The sequence below is a fragment of the Nuphar pumila genome, chromosome 12, assembly GCF_984573655.1.
Source record: "Nuphar pumila chromosome 12, dmNupPumi1.hap1.1, whole genome shotgun sequence".
Taxonomy (NCBI): domain Eukaryota; kingdom Viridiplantae; phylum Streptophyta; class Magnoliopsida; order Nymphaeales; family Nymphaeaceae; genus Nuphar; species Nuphar pumila.
The window spans coordinates 2,912,178-2,928,613 of record NC_143260.1 but is presented as its reverse complement, the minus strand read 5'-3'; the positions used below and the strand labels follow the sequence as shown (position 1 = coordinate 2,928,613).

Sequence of the window (16,436 nt, the reverse complement as noted above, 5' to 3'; positions counted from 1 at the left end):
ATCGTATCCATGGTCCGAGAGTTGAGAAACAGAGAGAAGGTTCAAGTTTAATTTAGGTATAAATATAATTTTTGGAATACAAAAATCTTGAGTTTCAAAGTTACCTATGCCTTTTATTTAAAGAGAAGTCTCATCCGCAGTAGAAACGAAAGATGGGGAAATATTTTTTGAATAATCGGAAAGAGAATACATGTTTGAAGACATATGAAAAGACGCACCTAAATCCAAAAGCCAAGAAACATTACCTGGAGGGAAAACGGTAGACACGGCGGCACCGGAGGTGGCTCCCTTGAGGAGAAGTTGTAGAGCTTCCACTATTTGATTTAGTGAAAGAGATCCATTTGAAGATGTCTCCTCCTTTTGCGGTATACCAGTGGTCGCCATGGCTAGAAGTTTTTTCCACTTAGGGCATATGTGTTTGACATGCCCCGGTTCTTTACAAAAATGGCAAATAATCTTGCTATAGTCCTTTCTTCCTCCTTGTCCACTATTTCCCCCTTGATTTTGAGTTTTAAAATGAGGAGGACGATAGGTTCTTATATTATTTTTGGGCTAAGACACCGCATTGACCCCATCATTGTCTTCATAGTTAGAAGGGACTGCAAGCACATTTGACCCTTGCTTACTTATACCCATACGGGTTTCTTCACCACTTAAATTGGTGAGAACATCCTCAAGAGAAGGAGTGAAAAATGACAAAAGAGAAGACCTTATTTGCTCAAATTCGGGCCTTAGCCCATTCAAAAAATTGAAGAATCGATCTTCTTCTAGTTGTTTGTAACGAAGTTCAATCGCTTTTCCACTCCACTTTGGTTTGAGCATGGCAAGCTCCTCATAAATGGAAGAAAGATCGACGAAGTATTCTCTAACGGTCATGTCACCTTGGAAAAGAGTAAGAGCCTTCTTTTGAAGGTAGTATTTATGGGATAAATCCCTTGACGTATACATTTTTTCAAGATAATGCCAAGCTTCTGAAGCTTTCTTGAACTTAATAATATCAGCATTAATCTTGGTTTCAACCGATGAAAAAATCCAAGAAAGAATCTTGAAATTTTTCATTTCACATTCATCGTGCTTCTTAGAATAATCCTCAAGAGCTTTGGTTCTTTCGTCCCCTTTGTTGAAAAACTGTACGAGGTAGTCTCGTAATTATTTAATAACTTGGGTATATCGTATTTCCTCATTATAGCTAAGGGTATTTTTGTGCATGTTTATTTTTGCCTAATCTCTCTATTTAAGTGAGATTAGACCTAATGGGCATTAAAACACTAAAGGCACGCTTGTTGAAGCACTCAAAAAACAAAGAATTGTTAGAACATCAGTTTCCTCCTGGGCTGATCTGCAAAAGAGGGAAAAGTGAGAAGAAAAAGATAGAAAGAAGAAGAGACGCTGAGTCGTTTTTACTCCACACAGGCTCACGACTTTTTCAATCAGTTATCGTGGCCTGGTTTAATGTATTTAAGCATTAGGTATTAGGTTACAACTTAACAAGTTACAATATTATATCTGTGCCCCAGTAAACACGTCAATAGGATTTCCCAGCTTAAGTTTGGGTCAAACCCAAACTGGATCCAGACCTAAACTGGGTCCAGCACTACACGACACTTAATACTCTCCCTGAAGTTGTGCATGGTCTTGAACCATGGACAACTTGTTCTTCAGGAACCAAAATCTATTTTTTGTCAAACCCTTTGTAAACAAATCCACCACCTGGTCTTCTGTAGGAATGAAATGAGGCTCAATCTCTTTGTCTTCAACCTTCTGTCGAATGAAATGTTGATCTATCTCAATGTGCTTTGCCTTATTGTGGAAAATAGGATTAAAGGATATGTTAATGGCACTTTGATTGTCACACAATGAAATAGACTTAGAAATTTGTTCCTCCAATTCATTCAACAAATGCCTTGTCCAAGTAGCTTCAGCAGTTGCAGCGGCCATTGATCGATATTCAGCCTCAGTACTTGATCTAGCTACTGCTTTTTGTTTTCTACTGCTCCAGGATGCTAGGTTTTCCCCAAGAAAGATGCAATATCCGAAAACCGACCTCCTTTCACCAGGATCTCCTGCCCAGTTCGCATCACTGTAGACCATGACATCATGCATGCTTCCTCTTTTCCAACTTTTCTGATACACCAACCCATCTCCAATAGTACATTTTAAGTATCTCAACACCCTCTTGACTGCATCCATATGCCCTGTTCGTGGCTCATGCATGAACTGCGACACTTGATTGACAGAATAAACAATGTCAGGGCGAGTAAAGGTAAGATATTGAAGCATGCCGACTACACTTCGATATCTTGTAGGATCCGGGTACAAATCTCCATCCTGTGAATTAAGTTTTTGATGCAAGACACTCGGTATAGACAAAGGCTTGCAGTCTTGCATACCAAATTTCTTTAATAAATCTAGTGTGTATTTATGCTGTGTAAAGGTCAGGTAACCATCCTTCCTATCTACCTCGACCCCAAGGAAATAACGAAAATCTCCCAAATCTTTCATCTTAAACCTTTGACTTAATAGTCCTTTTATTTCTTCAATGTGATTCATGGAATTCCCTGTAATTATAATATCATCAACGTATATCAACAACAAGGTGGTTATGCCTTTATCCTTGAAGATGAATAAGGAGTGGTCTAAGAGAGATCTACAGAACCTATGCCTCTATATTTCTAAGGAGAAACTCTCAAACCACGAGCGTGAGGCCTGCTTCAAACCATATATGGCTCTTTTTAGTCTGCATACATATGTACTCGGGTCTCCCTTAGCATATCCTGGAGGTTGTTCCATGTAAACTTCTTCCTTCAAGTCTCCATGAAGAAACACATTTTTGACATCTAACTGACTCAATGTCCATTCATGTTTGACGGCTAAAGACAATATCTTATTGTTCCCATTTTGACCACGGGACTGAAAGTCTCATCATAGTTCTGACCATATTCCTGTGTAAACTCCCTTGCAACAAGTCTTGCTTTGTATCGTTCTATAGTGTCATCCCACTTGGAATCAACAACATTTCTGTTAGGAGGTCTGACAACAATTTCCCATGTCTGACATTCATGAAGCGCTTCCACTTCTTCATTCATGGCCTCAATTCATTTGTTTGGTTTCACAGCATGATGAAACGCTATGGGTTCATCATGCTTATCAACCTGAGACAGAAAAAGTTGAAGATCCATAGAAAAATTATTGTAGTTGACCCATCTGTCAATAGGATGTTTGATTCTATTCGAACTCCTCAGGTTTCCAACAGGCATATAAGTATTTGATCCAATGTGAGGAGTAGGGGGAGTACCTTTTTCTCTTCGCACATACACATACCCTTTAAATTTGTCAATAGGATGTGATTGTGGGTCTGCCCCTTCTTCAATGTGTGAAGCTCCACCGACCTGATCACCAGATTGAGGTAAGCATGCTTGGCCTGAGTCAATATTATTTTGGTCAGCCGAGTTTGTTTCTTGAGTACACTGAGGTGAGCAATCACCATAAGTATCTGCAAATAATTCTGCATTCATCCACAAATGATAAACTTCTTCTCTGGGAATCCTTTGACAAGTATTAAATTATACATCTCCAAGATTATTCTCATCAAACACAACATTCCTGGAAATCTTAATACGCTTAGTCATGGGGTCATAGCACCGATAACCTTTATAATCATCAGCATATCCCATAAATCTACACTTGGAAGCCTTTGGTTGGAATTTGTTCCTGAGAGAATCATCAATATGAACATAACAAATGCATCCAAAGTCCAAACACACGCAGAGCATTATAATCGAGTTGAATGCCGAAAAGAGAACAGAATGGTGAACTATTTTGCAAAATTGTCATAGGCAGACGATTTATAATATAGACAGCTGAATGGAATGCTTCTGTCCACAGACTAATGGGAAGATTATTGTCGTGCATCATGTTCATGGTCGTTTCAACAATATGCCTATGCTTTCTCTCAGCGACCCCATTTTGTTGTGGCATATGTGGACAAGACACTCTACGCTTTATTCCATTACTTTGGAAAAAATCAGTAAAATCCTTCGATGTATACTCACCACCTCTATCACAATGAAAATGCAAAATATTGGTAGAGAAATGGTTTCGAACAAAGGCATGAAAGTTGCGAAATATGAAAAAGGTTTCAGACTTATGCTTCATAAAGAATATCCAAGTATAACGAGAATAGTTGTCAATAAAGATGAGATAATATATGTTGCCAGAAGAAGAGCATACGGGCGCAGGGCCCCAAACATCTGAATAAACAATTTCAAAGGATCTTGAAGCTCTTTTATTTATAGAATCAAAAGAAAGTACATGACTCTTACGCATCTGACAACTGGGACACCTTTTATTACTGATCTCAAGAGCTAAGCTTGATTTAGGAATTAATTTGCTTGATACAAGTTTCTCAAGAAAAGAATAACTGCAATGACCAAGACGATCATGCCAAAGACTTGGCTTATTACATTTGGAAAGACTAAAAACAGACTCAGGACCTGACTTAGATAACTCAGACTGAAAAGACTTAGACTTCAATAAGGGCTTCAAGACGGGACTGGTACGCGCAAATGGATCTTCCTTGAAGATGTACATATTTCCTTTTCGCTCCCCTTCAGCGAATGTCTCCCTCGTTTGAAGATCCTTGACATACACAGAAGAGGGAGTGAATTCAACATAAGAATGTGTATCATCAACAAGTTTAGACACAGAGATGATGATCTTTTTTATGTTATGAGCATGAACAACATTTGACAAATTGAGAGATGATTTTGACAGAGGAACGATTGCATTACCAATGTGAGAAATGTGATGGTGAGATCCATCTCCAGTAACAATACTATTTTTACCAAAGTAAGAAACCGAGTTCGAGAGCTTACCAACATCGCCTGTAACATGGGTCGCTGCTCCTGAATCAACATACCATGATCCTATTAAAAATAAAATTGTATCCAAATACCCAATAAGGGTATTTTTGTCTTTTATCATATAGTACAGTCCACTAGAGACTTAAATGTAATTTAACATTATAAATAAATAAATAAACTGTCATACAGTCAACGGTCATATTTATTATTGTTGTGCACAACAGTCAAAATATGACTGTTGGGCACAACAGTCAAAAATATGATTGTTGGACACAGCAGTCAAAAATATGACTGTTGTGCACAACAGTCAAAAATATGACTGTTGGAAGGCAGTCCAAAGAGCTGGACTGCCTCCCATGTGTTGGAGTGAGGCTCTATAAATAGAGCCTCACTCCCTTGTTATTCCTCAATGCTTTTAGAAGCATTTGAGGGTTTTCTCTAGAGTTTTTTCCCATCTTATAGGCTTGTATGCCTCTTGTGTTGTTTGGTATTTTATCTCTTATGAGATTGTATTTGGTCCATTAGTGACCAACTTTAAGTGAGTTTATTAAAGCCCTTTGTTGGCATTGTGTTTGTTTCCCTATTGTTCTATTGTACCTTGTTTCATTACATGGTATCAGAGCATTTTTCCAAGTATACAATCTTCACATACAAAATTTTTATCTTTACAATTTTTTTCCAAAAATGGAAAAAGAGATAATTTGGATATACTTGGGTGTCCTAATCTTTTATGCCAAAGATCTATATTAATGTCTTTGACATGATTACAAAACGAGTATTTTGGTAAACACAGGAAATCCATGTAGTAAAGGTCTCCTCGTCTATGGCCTTGCCCAATCAGCTTCCCTGACTGGAGATCCTGCACCCAACACGCCTTAGATGAGAAGAATACTTTACAACCATAGTCAACAATTTGAGAGATCGAAAAAAAATTCAAATCCAGTTTGGGAATGACTCTCACTTTTGGAACAAAGAATTTTTTTGAAATATCATCAAGGTTTCCTAAGCTTTTGACTTTTAAAGAGGTACCATCGGCAGTTGACACGCATGAAAAATATGATTTAGTGCAATCAGATAATAGAGACTCATTATGAGTCATGTGGAAAGAAGCACCTGAGTCTAGAATCCAAGAAGTCTTACCTGGAGGAGACGAGGAAGAGATGGCAGCTCCGGATGTAGAAGGTGCAGCCTTAAGAAGTTGTGAGACGGCTTTTGCTATTTGAGCAAGATTTAATTCATTAAAGCTACCCCCTTTTCTTGATTCTTAAGGTTCTTCACTTAAGACGGCCACCTTTTTAAATTTGGGACATTCCGGCCTTATATGTCCGGGTTCCTTACAATGATGACAAATAATTTTTCCTTTGTATCCTCCTCCATTGTGTCCTTCTCCATTGAACTTTTTCTCAAAGTGAGGTGGTTTATATGTTTTCACAAAATTTCCGGGCCTTGCCATGGCAAGGACCTCATCATTAGACTTGTGCATTCCAAGTCTTGTCTCTTCTTGACAAATTTGAGCAAGGGCCTCACTTATAGAAGGAGAAGTGGTCCTATGAAGTAAGGAAGATCTTACTTGCTCAAATTCCGGTCGGAGGCCATAAAGAAAGGAGAAAAGATTTTCTCTTTCGATTTGGGTCCTTCTCATATCAATAGCCGAACCTTCCCATTTTGGTTCCAACATGGCTAATTCATCTCAAATAGGAGATAAAATACCGTAAAAATCTCTTACACTTTTATCTCCTTGTTTTGAATTACGTACCTTATCTTGGAGATAATAAAGTCTATCCATATCCTTTTGGATAAAAGTACTTCTTAGAAAGCTCCATGCGTCACATGCCTTCTTGAATTTGATGATATTGGTGGCGATCTTGAACTCGATGGTATTCATAAACCATGAGAGTATTTGTGCATTGATTGCCTCCCAATCTTCCAATTTATTTTGAAATTCTTCTAAGGCTTTTTCTTTTTCTTCTTCGGATAAGGCTTTGACTTGATCTCCTTCTCTTCTAGTCAATTTGAGTTGTGGTTCATTAGTAGAACCACTAACAAAACCCCACAATTTTTTTCCTTTGATATGATTCTCCATAGCCGTCGCCCACATCAAATAGTTGTTTTCATTGAGTTTGTAGGTGATGACGGTGGCAAACTCTCTTTCTCCCATAATGAATACTTGAGTTTAGACTAGAGAAGATAGGGAATGATCAATGATCGAAGAACACTTCCTTCACGAGATTCTCCTTCTTTCAAGGGTCTCTTGAGAGATATAAAGCAAGACTTGTTGCAAAAGGATATTCTCAAGAATATGGTATAGATTATGAAGAAACCTTTGCCCCAGTAGCTCGTATGACTACAGTTAGAACTCTAGTTGCTATAGCATCCATTCAAAAATGGCCGATATATAAGTTAGATGTTAAAAATGCATTTTTGAACAGAAACTTAAATGAAGAAGTATATATGGATCCTCCCCCTGGTCTGTCTATTGAAAAAGGCATGGTCCTTCGTCTTCAAAAAGCCCTATACGGGCTTAAACAAGCCCCTAAAGCATGGTATGATCGGTTCAGTGGTACGATATTAAAACTTGGATTTAAATCTTGTTACACTGACACTGCTCTTTTTGTGAGATCTACAGATACCTCATTGATCATTCTTCTTTTGTATGTTGATGATATGATATCACAGGGAATGATCAAAAGAAAATTGAATATATTAAAATTTTGCTTAAAAAATCTTTTGATATGACTGATCTTGGTTTTTTGAGATTTTTTTTAGGAATTGAAGTAGCATACTCACCAAGAGGATATATTTTATCTCAAATCAAGTTTGCAGCTGATATTGTTGAGCGTTCAGGAATCACGGACACAAAATATGCTGATACTCCTGAAGTAATAAATGCGAAAATGCGAGCTAAAGATGGAGTATTATTAGATGATCCAACCCCTTATCGACAACTTATTGGATCGTTGATGTACCTGTCCATTACAAGGCCAGATATTGCGCATGCCGTACATTCTGCAAGTCAATTTCAACATACGCCCACAACCGTCCACATGAGTGCAGTATTAAGAATAGTTTGATATATCAAGAAAACTATATCTAAAGGACTATTCTTATCCTCTTCCTCATCTTTAAGTCTTATTTCTTACACTGATTCTGACTGGGGAGGAGATCCCAATAACCGTCACTCAACTACTGGCTTTTGTGTATTTTTAGGTGATTCTCTCATTTCTTGGCGATGCAAAAAACAACAGAAAGTGTCTTTATCCTCTACGGAAGCTGAGTACAGGGCAATGGCTACCACAACCACTGAAGTTGTGTGGATGAGAGCACTACTTTCCGATATGGGTGTTGATGTCTCAGAACCTTCAAAGCTATGTTGTGATAATAAAAGTGTCATCTATATAGCCAGCAATCACACATTTCACGAGCGAACAAAACACATTGAGATGGATTGTCACTATGTTCGCGAAGAATATTTGAAGGGGACCATTACATTGCCATATGTCCAGTCCGAATTTCAGATTGCAGACTTCTTCACCAAAGCTCTTCCACTACCTCAATTTTTGTATCTTCTTAGCAAACTTTCGGTGATTTCCCCATAAGTTTGAGGAGGAGTGTTAAAAATAAAATTGTATCCAAATACCCAATAAGGGTATTTTTGTCTTTTATCATATAGTACAGTCCACTAGGGACTGAAATGTAATTTAACATTATAAATAAATAAATAAATTGTCATACAGTCAACAGTCATATTTATGACTGTTGTGCACAACAGTCAAAAATATGACTGTTGTGCACAATAGTCAAAATATGACTGTTGGGCACAACAGTCAAAAATATGACTGTTGGGCAGCAGTCCAACTAGACGTTGGACTGCCACCCAACAGTCATAATAATGACTGTTGGAAGGCAGTCCAAAGAGCTGAACTGCCTCCCATGTGTTAGAGTGAGGCTCTATAAATAGAGCCTCACTCTCTTGTTATTCCTCAATGCTTTTAGAAGCATTTGAGGGTTTTCTCTAGAGTTTTTTCCCATCTTATAGGCTTGTATGCCTCTTGTGTTGTTTGGTATTTTATCTCTTTTGAGATTGTATTTGGTCCATTAGTGACCAACTTTAAGTGAGTTTATTAAAGCCCTTTGTTGGCATTGTGTTTGTTTCCCTATTGTTCTATTGTACCTTGTTTCATTACAGATCCTTGATCATTTTTTTTCAAGTGTAACCCAAACAGTGCGGCCAGCAAAAGTTGTTTCACCTCCCCATCAGACTTGGTAACATTATCTTCCTTCTTGCTCTCAATGTTTTGCAATTTGCTTTTATTTTGAGGATTAAACCAGCAATTTGCCTTAATATGTCCCTTTTTATTGCACAGGTAACATGTCGGGACAACTCTTTGAGTTTGGTTCTTCGCATTAGAGTTGAACGACATATTGGGTATGGGAAGCAAACCTGGACCTGCAAATCTACCACGACCTCTTCCTCGTCTGAAGCCATTTCCTCCACGACCACGACCAAAGGAGAACCCAGTGGCTAAGACATCTTGGGAGTCAGATTGAGCACCAGAATCTTCAGCGATGCCTTTCAATGACATTTCGTATTGTAGAAGTTTTGCTCGGAGGTCTTCAAATGCGGGAAGCACGGGCAAGCACAATAATGATGTCACCAATACATGATAATCTGGGCCTAAACCATTCAATGTTTGTTGCACTTTATCCTTGTCTGGCACTTCACATCCAATAATGGCTAATTGATCTGTAATAGTCTTCATCTTATTCAAGTAATCCATGATAGATAGACCCCCTTTCTTAAGAAGCTGGAATTCTCGCTTGAGGAATAAAACTCTTGCTTCAGATGTCTGAGAGTATGTCTGTGTCAACCTGTTCCACAATTCCATCGTTGTGCAGTCATCGGGGATAGCAACTAGTACTTCTTGAGACAAGGTAGACGTGATGTAGGCAATTAATGCCTGATCTTTTCTCATCCAAGAGACATAATCCGGGTTGCGAACAAGGTGAGTAGATGCAACCTCATGAGCGTTTGTTTCCTCCTTTGCAATGAACTCTAGTGGGACTGAAATTGATCCATCCACATAACCAAAGAGATCTTGGCTCCTAATAAAATGAACTATTTGTCTCTTCCAAGTCAGGAAATTGGAGTTATTTAATTTTTCAGAAATGAGTTGACTAAGGAAGTTTGAAGACAAACCAGACTGGGATGGAAAGGAATCCATGGTTACGAGACACGCGAATATAAAATGGAAAGCACTCTAAGAAAAAAGCAATCAAATGACTACTTAAAACTCAAGATAATGTGACTGTTTAAAATCAGCCCAGAAGAGAAGTCGCTATAACAGAACTCGGATCTGCCTTTTTTTATATATCAGTTCACGAGAATACTCAAATTATCAACTCAATATTTATGAATCAAGCCAAAGCACAATTAATCAACGTTGTGCATATTCAAGTTATCGGATCACGTGAACAAGTGTCAGATCACGTTGATTAACTGAGTTTTCAGATTAATCAACGATGAATATGCAGATAAAGGAATGAGAAAACAGATCCAACAGAAAGAAAAGAAAAGAAAGCACAAGCGACGATTCAAGAGATGTTGATTGATCGTATTTTCAGATTAATCAGCAATAAAAGAATGAGAAAACAAATTTTAGAGAAGTAAGAAAGAAGAAATCGTGTTTTCAGATGAAGGAAGAAAGAGGAAATCACGAGTTTCAAGATAGGGTTTCAGATGAAAACACGAAAGTGATTTCAAGAAAAGAAAATCTGGATGAGAAGAAGAGATCATTGGTTTGAGAGAAAATACGATAACACAGATTGTGGAAGAGGGAAAGTTTCCTGGCCGAAATCAGATGATCTCTAAGGTCATACCTTTTGGAATCAATACCGAGCCCTAGGTCCAACCACGCTCTGATACCATGTTAGAACATCAGTTTCCTCCTGGGCTGATCTGCAAAAGAGGGAAAAGTGAGAAGAAAAAGATAGAAAGAAGATGAGACACTGAGTTGTTTTTACTCCACACAGGCTCACGACTTTTTCAATCAGTTATCATGGCCTGGTTTAATGTATTTAAGCATTAGGTATTAGGTTACAACTTAACAAGTTACAATATTACATCCGTGCCCCAGTAAACACGTCAATAGGATTTCCTAGCTTGGGTCTGGGTCAGACCCAAACTGGGTCCAGCACTATACGACACTTAATAAGAATCCCATGATCTTCTATCTTCAACCAAGCTTTGATACCATATGAAAATGTCCACGAAGAGACAATACACCTCCAAAAACTAATACTTTACAAAAGATGTGTTCAAATGTATTTAAGCAACACTTGAACAAATACGCATACAAGCGTAAAATAAACAAACATGCACAAAGGCATGCGTTGAATGCATTAACAAGAAGGAAATGCTTGAGACTCTCAAGCTTATTTTTACAAAGGGGGAGCACCCCTATATATACACATCCACTCAAGAGGAGCCAACATGGGGGGCCAACGACTCTATTGGGAGCCCCCCAATGTAGTTCAAAAACCAAAAACAAAAAATAAAAAGATAAAAAATAACAAGAGAAAAAGAAAAAGAAAAATAAAGAAAAAATTACAAGCATAATTCCAAAGGGAATATGCGTAAAAGGGAGAATTACAGAAATACCCTTTCAGGTATTATAATAGAATAAATATATATATAGAGAGAGAGAGAGAGAGACATATACATACATACATGGTCTCTCTCTCTCTCTCTCTCTCTCTCTCTCTCTCTCTCTCTCTCTCTCTCTCTATATATATATATATATATATATATATATATATATATATAAACTCCGCCTGTGTATAACTGTTTAGTTATACACCGCCGGTCCCAAGCCCGGATAAAGGAGGAGGGTTGCGGTAGGCCTGTGACAGCCAGCATAAAAACTTTGTCATACCCTATGAAAATGAACCAATATGAGAATTTCGTTGGGGCGTTCCCTATTGAGCGACGCGCTGTACTCTCTAGGCCCGGAGGCAGTGATAAATGGGCAAGGGTTGCTAGGTCGTCGCCCAGAAGCGACGCGTCACACCGGCGCCCGGGTGTGGTGTCAAATAGGCAAGGGTTCCCTCACTTTGTTGGACGGGTGGGGGTAAAGAAGTTAGTCCAAGACCATAAAATTAGGTTAGCCACTTGGAACATAGGGTCTTTAACTGGTAAGTTGGTAGAGTTAGTAGATGTTATGTGTAGGAGAAAGATTGATATTTTATGTCTTCAAGAGACCAAATGGGTAGGTGAGAAAGCAAAAGTGATAGAACCTTGGGGATATAAGATTTGGTATACAGGAATAAATAGGAATAGGAATGGAGTAGGGATTGTTATGAGTCGTCAGTTTATAGATAATGTAGTTGAGGTCCGTAGGAAGGGTGATAGAATTTTACTTATTAAATTAGTATTAGGTACGGATATTATTAATATTATTAGTGTTTATGCACCTCAAGTAGGTTTAGATGATTCCATTAAGCATTAATTTTGGGAAGATTTAGATGGAGTAGTACAAGGGATATCTTATGGAGAAAAGTTTTTCATCGGCGGTGACCTTAATGGACATGTAGGCACTAGTAGGGATGGATTTGAGAGTATCCATGGAGGCTATGGTATAGGAGAAAGAAATGAAAGTGGAGAAAGGATTTTAGATTTTTGTTTGTCCTATGATATGATCTTAGCAAACACTTGGTTTAGGAAGAGGGAGTCTCACCTAGTAACATTTAAAAGTAGGGTTAATACGAGTCAGATAGATTTTTTCCTACTTAGAAAGAGAGATAGGGGTTGTTGCATCGATTGTAAGGTTATACCAGGAGAAAGTGTAGCTACACAACATAGAGTCTTAATTTTAGATCTTAGAATTAAACAATGTCGCAAAAGGGATAGACATAGGATAGATCCTAGAATTAAGTGGTGGGCACTGAAAGGAGCTAAACAAGGAATGTTTGTAGAGCAGGTAGTTAAGGAAGTTGATTGGTGTCTGGAGGAGGATTCAGAATCAATGTGGAATAAGATAGCGGGTGGCATGAGAAAAGTGGCTAAGGAGGTATTGGGTGAGTCTAAAGGCGGTGCACCACTAGGTAAAGATACATCATGGTGGAACGAGGATGTCAAATTAGCTATTAAGGTTAAAAGAGAGTGTTATAGAAATCTAAGTAAGAGTCGGGATAATGAGAATTTGGAGAAGTATATGATAGCAAAGAAGGAAGCTAAAAAAGTTGTTCGAAACGCGAGGGATAAGGTATATAAGGAGGTTTATGACAAGTTGGATACCAAAGAGGGAGAGAAGGATATTTATAGGCTTGCAAAGATGAGAGATAGGAAATCGAGGGATTTGGGTATGATTAGATGTATCAAAGATGAAACACAAAGGGTTTTAGTCAAAGATGAGGAGATTAAGGAGAGATGGAAAGATTATTTTGATAAGCTATTTAATGGAAGTCATGCCCAGGATCTTGGAGACTTGTCCATTCCTTTTCATGAGATGAATCATGACTTCATGCGCAAGATTCAAAAGAAAGAAATTGTAGAGGCTTTGAAGAAAATGAAATCAAGAAGGGCAGTTGGCCCAGATGGTATACCTATCGAGGCTTGGAAATGCTTGGGAGAGAAAGGTTTAGAATGGTTGACAAATCTTTTTAACAAGATTTGGCGGACAAATAAGATGCCTAATGAGTGGAGGAAGAGTACTTTGGTGCCTCTATATAAGAATAAGGGTGATATACAAGATTGCACAAACTATCGTGGTATAAAACTCATGAGTCATACTATGAAACTTTGGGAGAGGGTGATTGAGTCTAGGTTGAGGAAGGTTGTCACGATATTGGAGAATCAATTTGGTTTTATGCCTGGAAGATCAACTATGGAAGCTATACACCTTCTTAGACAACTTATTGAAAGATATAGAGAGAGGAACAAAGATTTGCATATGGTTTTTATTGATTTAGAGAAGGCATACGATAGAGTACCTAGGAACGTTCTCTGGTGGACAATGATGAAGAAAGGTGTTTCTCTCAAGTACATTAGTATAATTAAAGATATGTATGAAGGAGTAGTAACCAATGTCCGCACTTGTGGAGGGGTGACAACCAATTTTCCGATAACGGTTGGGTTACATCAAGGATCTGCTTTAAGCGCTTTCCTATTTGCGATAGTGATGGATGAGCTTACGAGATCAATTCAAGAAAATGTACCGTGGTGTATGTTGTTTGCTGATGATATTGTTTTGATTGATGAGTCTAGAGCTGGGGTTAATGCTAAGTTAGAATTATGGAGACAAACATTGGAAGCTAGAGGTTTTAAGTTGAGTAAGAGTAAGACTGAATATATGGAATGTCGGTTTAGTAAGCAACGAAGTAGTGATGGGAGTGTAGTGAAGCTTGGTGAGCAAGAAATACCGGTGAATGATTATTTCAAATATTTGGGATCCATTATTCAAAAGTATGGAGAAATTGATGGAGATGTAAATCATAGGATAAAGGTTGGGTGGATGAAATGGAAAAGTGCAACTGGAGTGTTGTGCGATCGTAGAATGCCATTGCGGTTGAAGGGAAAGTTTTATAGGATGACTATTAGACCGGCTTTACTATATGGTACGGAATGTTGGGCTGCCAAGAGACATCATATTCAAAAAATGAGTGTAGCTGAGATGCGGATGCTTAGATGGATGTGTGGAAATACAATAAAAGATAAGATTCGGAACGAGGAGATACGTAAGAAGGTAGGTGTTGCACCCATTGAAAATAAGATGCGAGAGAATCGTTTACGGTGGTTTGGACATATTCGGCGAAGGCCTAATGATGCTCCAGTTAGAAGGTTGGAGAAATGGGAAAATATATTAGTTAAAAGAGGTCGGGGTAGGCCTAGGAAGACTTGGATGGAGATGATAGGAAAGGATATGAATGCTTTGAACCTCACCGAGGACATGGCATTGGATAGAAATGATTGGAGGAAAAGGATTCATGTGGAAGACCCAAAATGAATTTCTTTTTTGGTTCATATCGCTGACCCCAATTGTTTTGGGATGAAGGCGTAGTTGTTGTTGTTTGTTGTATATATATATATATATATATATATATATATATATATACATACATACATTTTAACAATATGCATGCAATATTATCTATAATTCTATGTTAGTTGATGTTTAATGATGTCTTATGCAGCGCATAGAGACATAAATGCTTCATATGTGATTTTATGGTTATATTTTGTGAAATTCATCATTGTTTCATGTGATATGATTTTTTTTGCTATTTTTTCTGTTTTTTAATTAAAAATTAAGATATTTTACTAGAAGATAGGGTCTTAATTCGGGCCTGACCGATAGCAATAAAGATACGATACTTATAACCTTGCTGCTAACAATAAAAAAACATAGTTTCAAGTGTTGTTTGCTTAATCTGAACCCGCAGATATGTTTATCATAATGTGATGAAAAAAACTTGATTTTTTATCATGAAACTTTAGTGTAATATGAACCTTTAATTTTTTAATTTATGTGAAAACACATCCAACCATGTAAAACACAGTACCCAATCTAATACATGTTTTTTATTAAGCTATGGAGAATTACAACTGAAAATTCAGATTAGGTAAAGAACTGCAAAATGTGCTTTTTGAAACCGGTTAAGATGGCAGAAGATTAAATTGGTTAGGACATGGAACTTTTTAAGGCTCAAAGATTTCCCAGAATATTGCAAGGATGCGAAAATGCTGAAACAAAAAAAAAGATCACAATAATAACCGGATCATCAATCTGACAAATAACAAGTGACGAAAACCGAAGCCCCAAAACTTATTTCCTTCACTGCAACTTCCGATCCCAACGGTTAAATAACTAAAATTAAGCAAGCAAACGCCACAAAACCGCAAATGGAAATTAAACCGAAACAATCAACCGAAAGAAACAAGAACCGCGAACTCAGAGTGCATCTGGGGTGCCGAACCTTCGTAAACGCAGCGAACGAGCTGATCGATCTTTCCTTCCTGCCGGAATACGAGGGGGGTCAGAGAACTGGCCGGAAAATCAGCGCCAAGATCGGCGTTCGGGAAGAAATCTGAGTCGATCGAGATGCCGGCAGAGTCGTAGCCTCGGTACTCAAGGCGGCGGAGGCCATTGAAGAGGAGCTCGAGGATGTACCTCCGCTCGCGGGGGACGTTGTAGTTGAGGTAGGCGAAGATCCCGCACATTGTGCTCCTCCGATCGGAGAACACCGAAATTGAGGATCTCTCGGAAGAAGAGAGAAATTAGGGTTCTTCGTTTTCTTCTTCGATGGGAAGGGAGGGAGGAGAGGAGAGTTGCCCGTTCTCTTCGCCTCTTTCTTCGAAGGCATGCTTCCTACTAAACGGAGGGCGACTATAAATTTTTTAAATCTTTACAGGGAGGCCTTTGGCTTTTTCGAAAATATCGTTAATCCTGTTTTACTTTTATCGGATGATAAATTTGATATAAGGAAAATTTTCATTTAGGGGCCAACTTTTTTCCTCTAATTTCAAATATAATACGCATTTTTAAAATTTCAGATATGAGGCCTTTATTTTTTTTTAGA

General features: G+C 38.1%; 1 protein-coding gene across 2 annotated transcripts in view; it reads right to left on the bottom strand.

Annotated features, from left to right (window-relative positions):
- LOC149819655 (glutamine--fructose-6-phosphate aminotransferase [isomerizing] 1-like) overlaps window positions 1-16,227 on the bottom strand; it is a 64,654-nt gene extending 48,427 nt beyond the window's left edge. The window contains exon 1 of one of the 2 annotated variants that reach the window (XM_089983855.1): window positions 15,834-16,227. In XM_089983855.1, coding sequence (XP_089839981.1) covers window positions 15,834-16,077 — 244 coding nt within the window. In that variant the 5' untranslated portion in view covers window positions 16,078-16,227. The remainder of the gene's footprint in view (window positions 1-15,833) is intronic. The other variant, XM_089983856.1, reaches the window with a different exon arrangement.
- Between the last annotated feature and the right edge of the window lie 209 nt (window positions 16,228-16,436).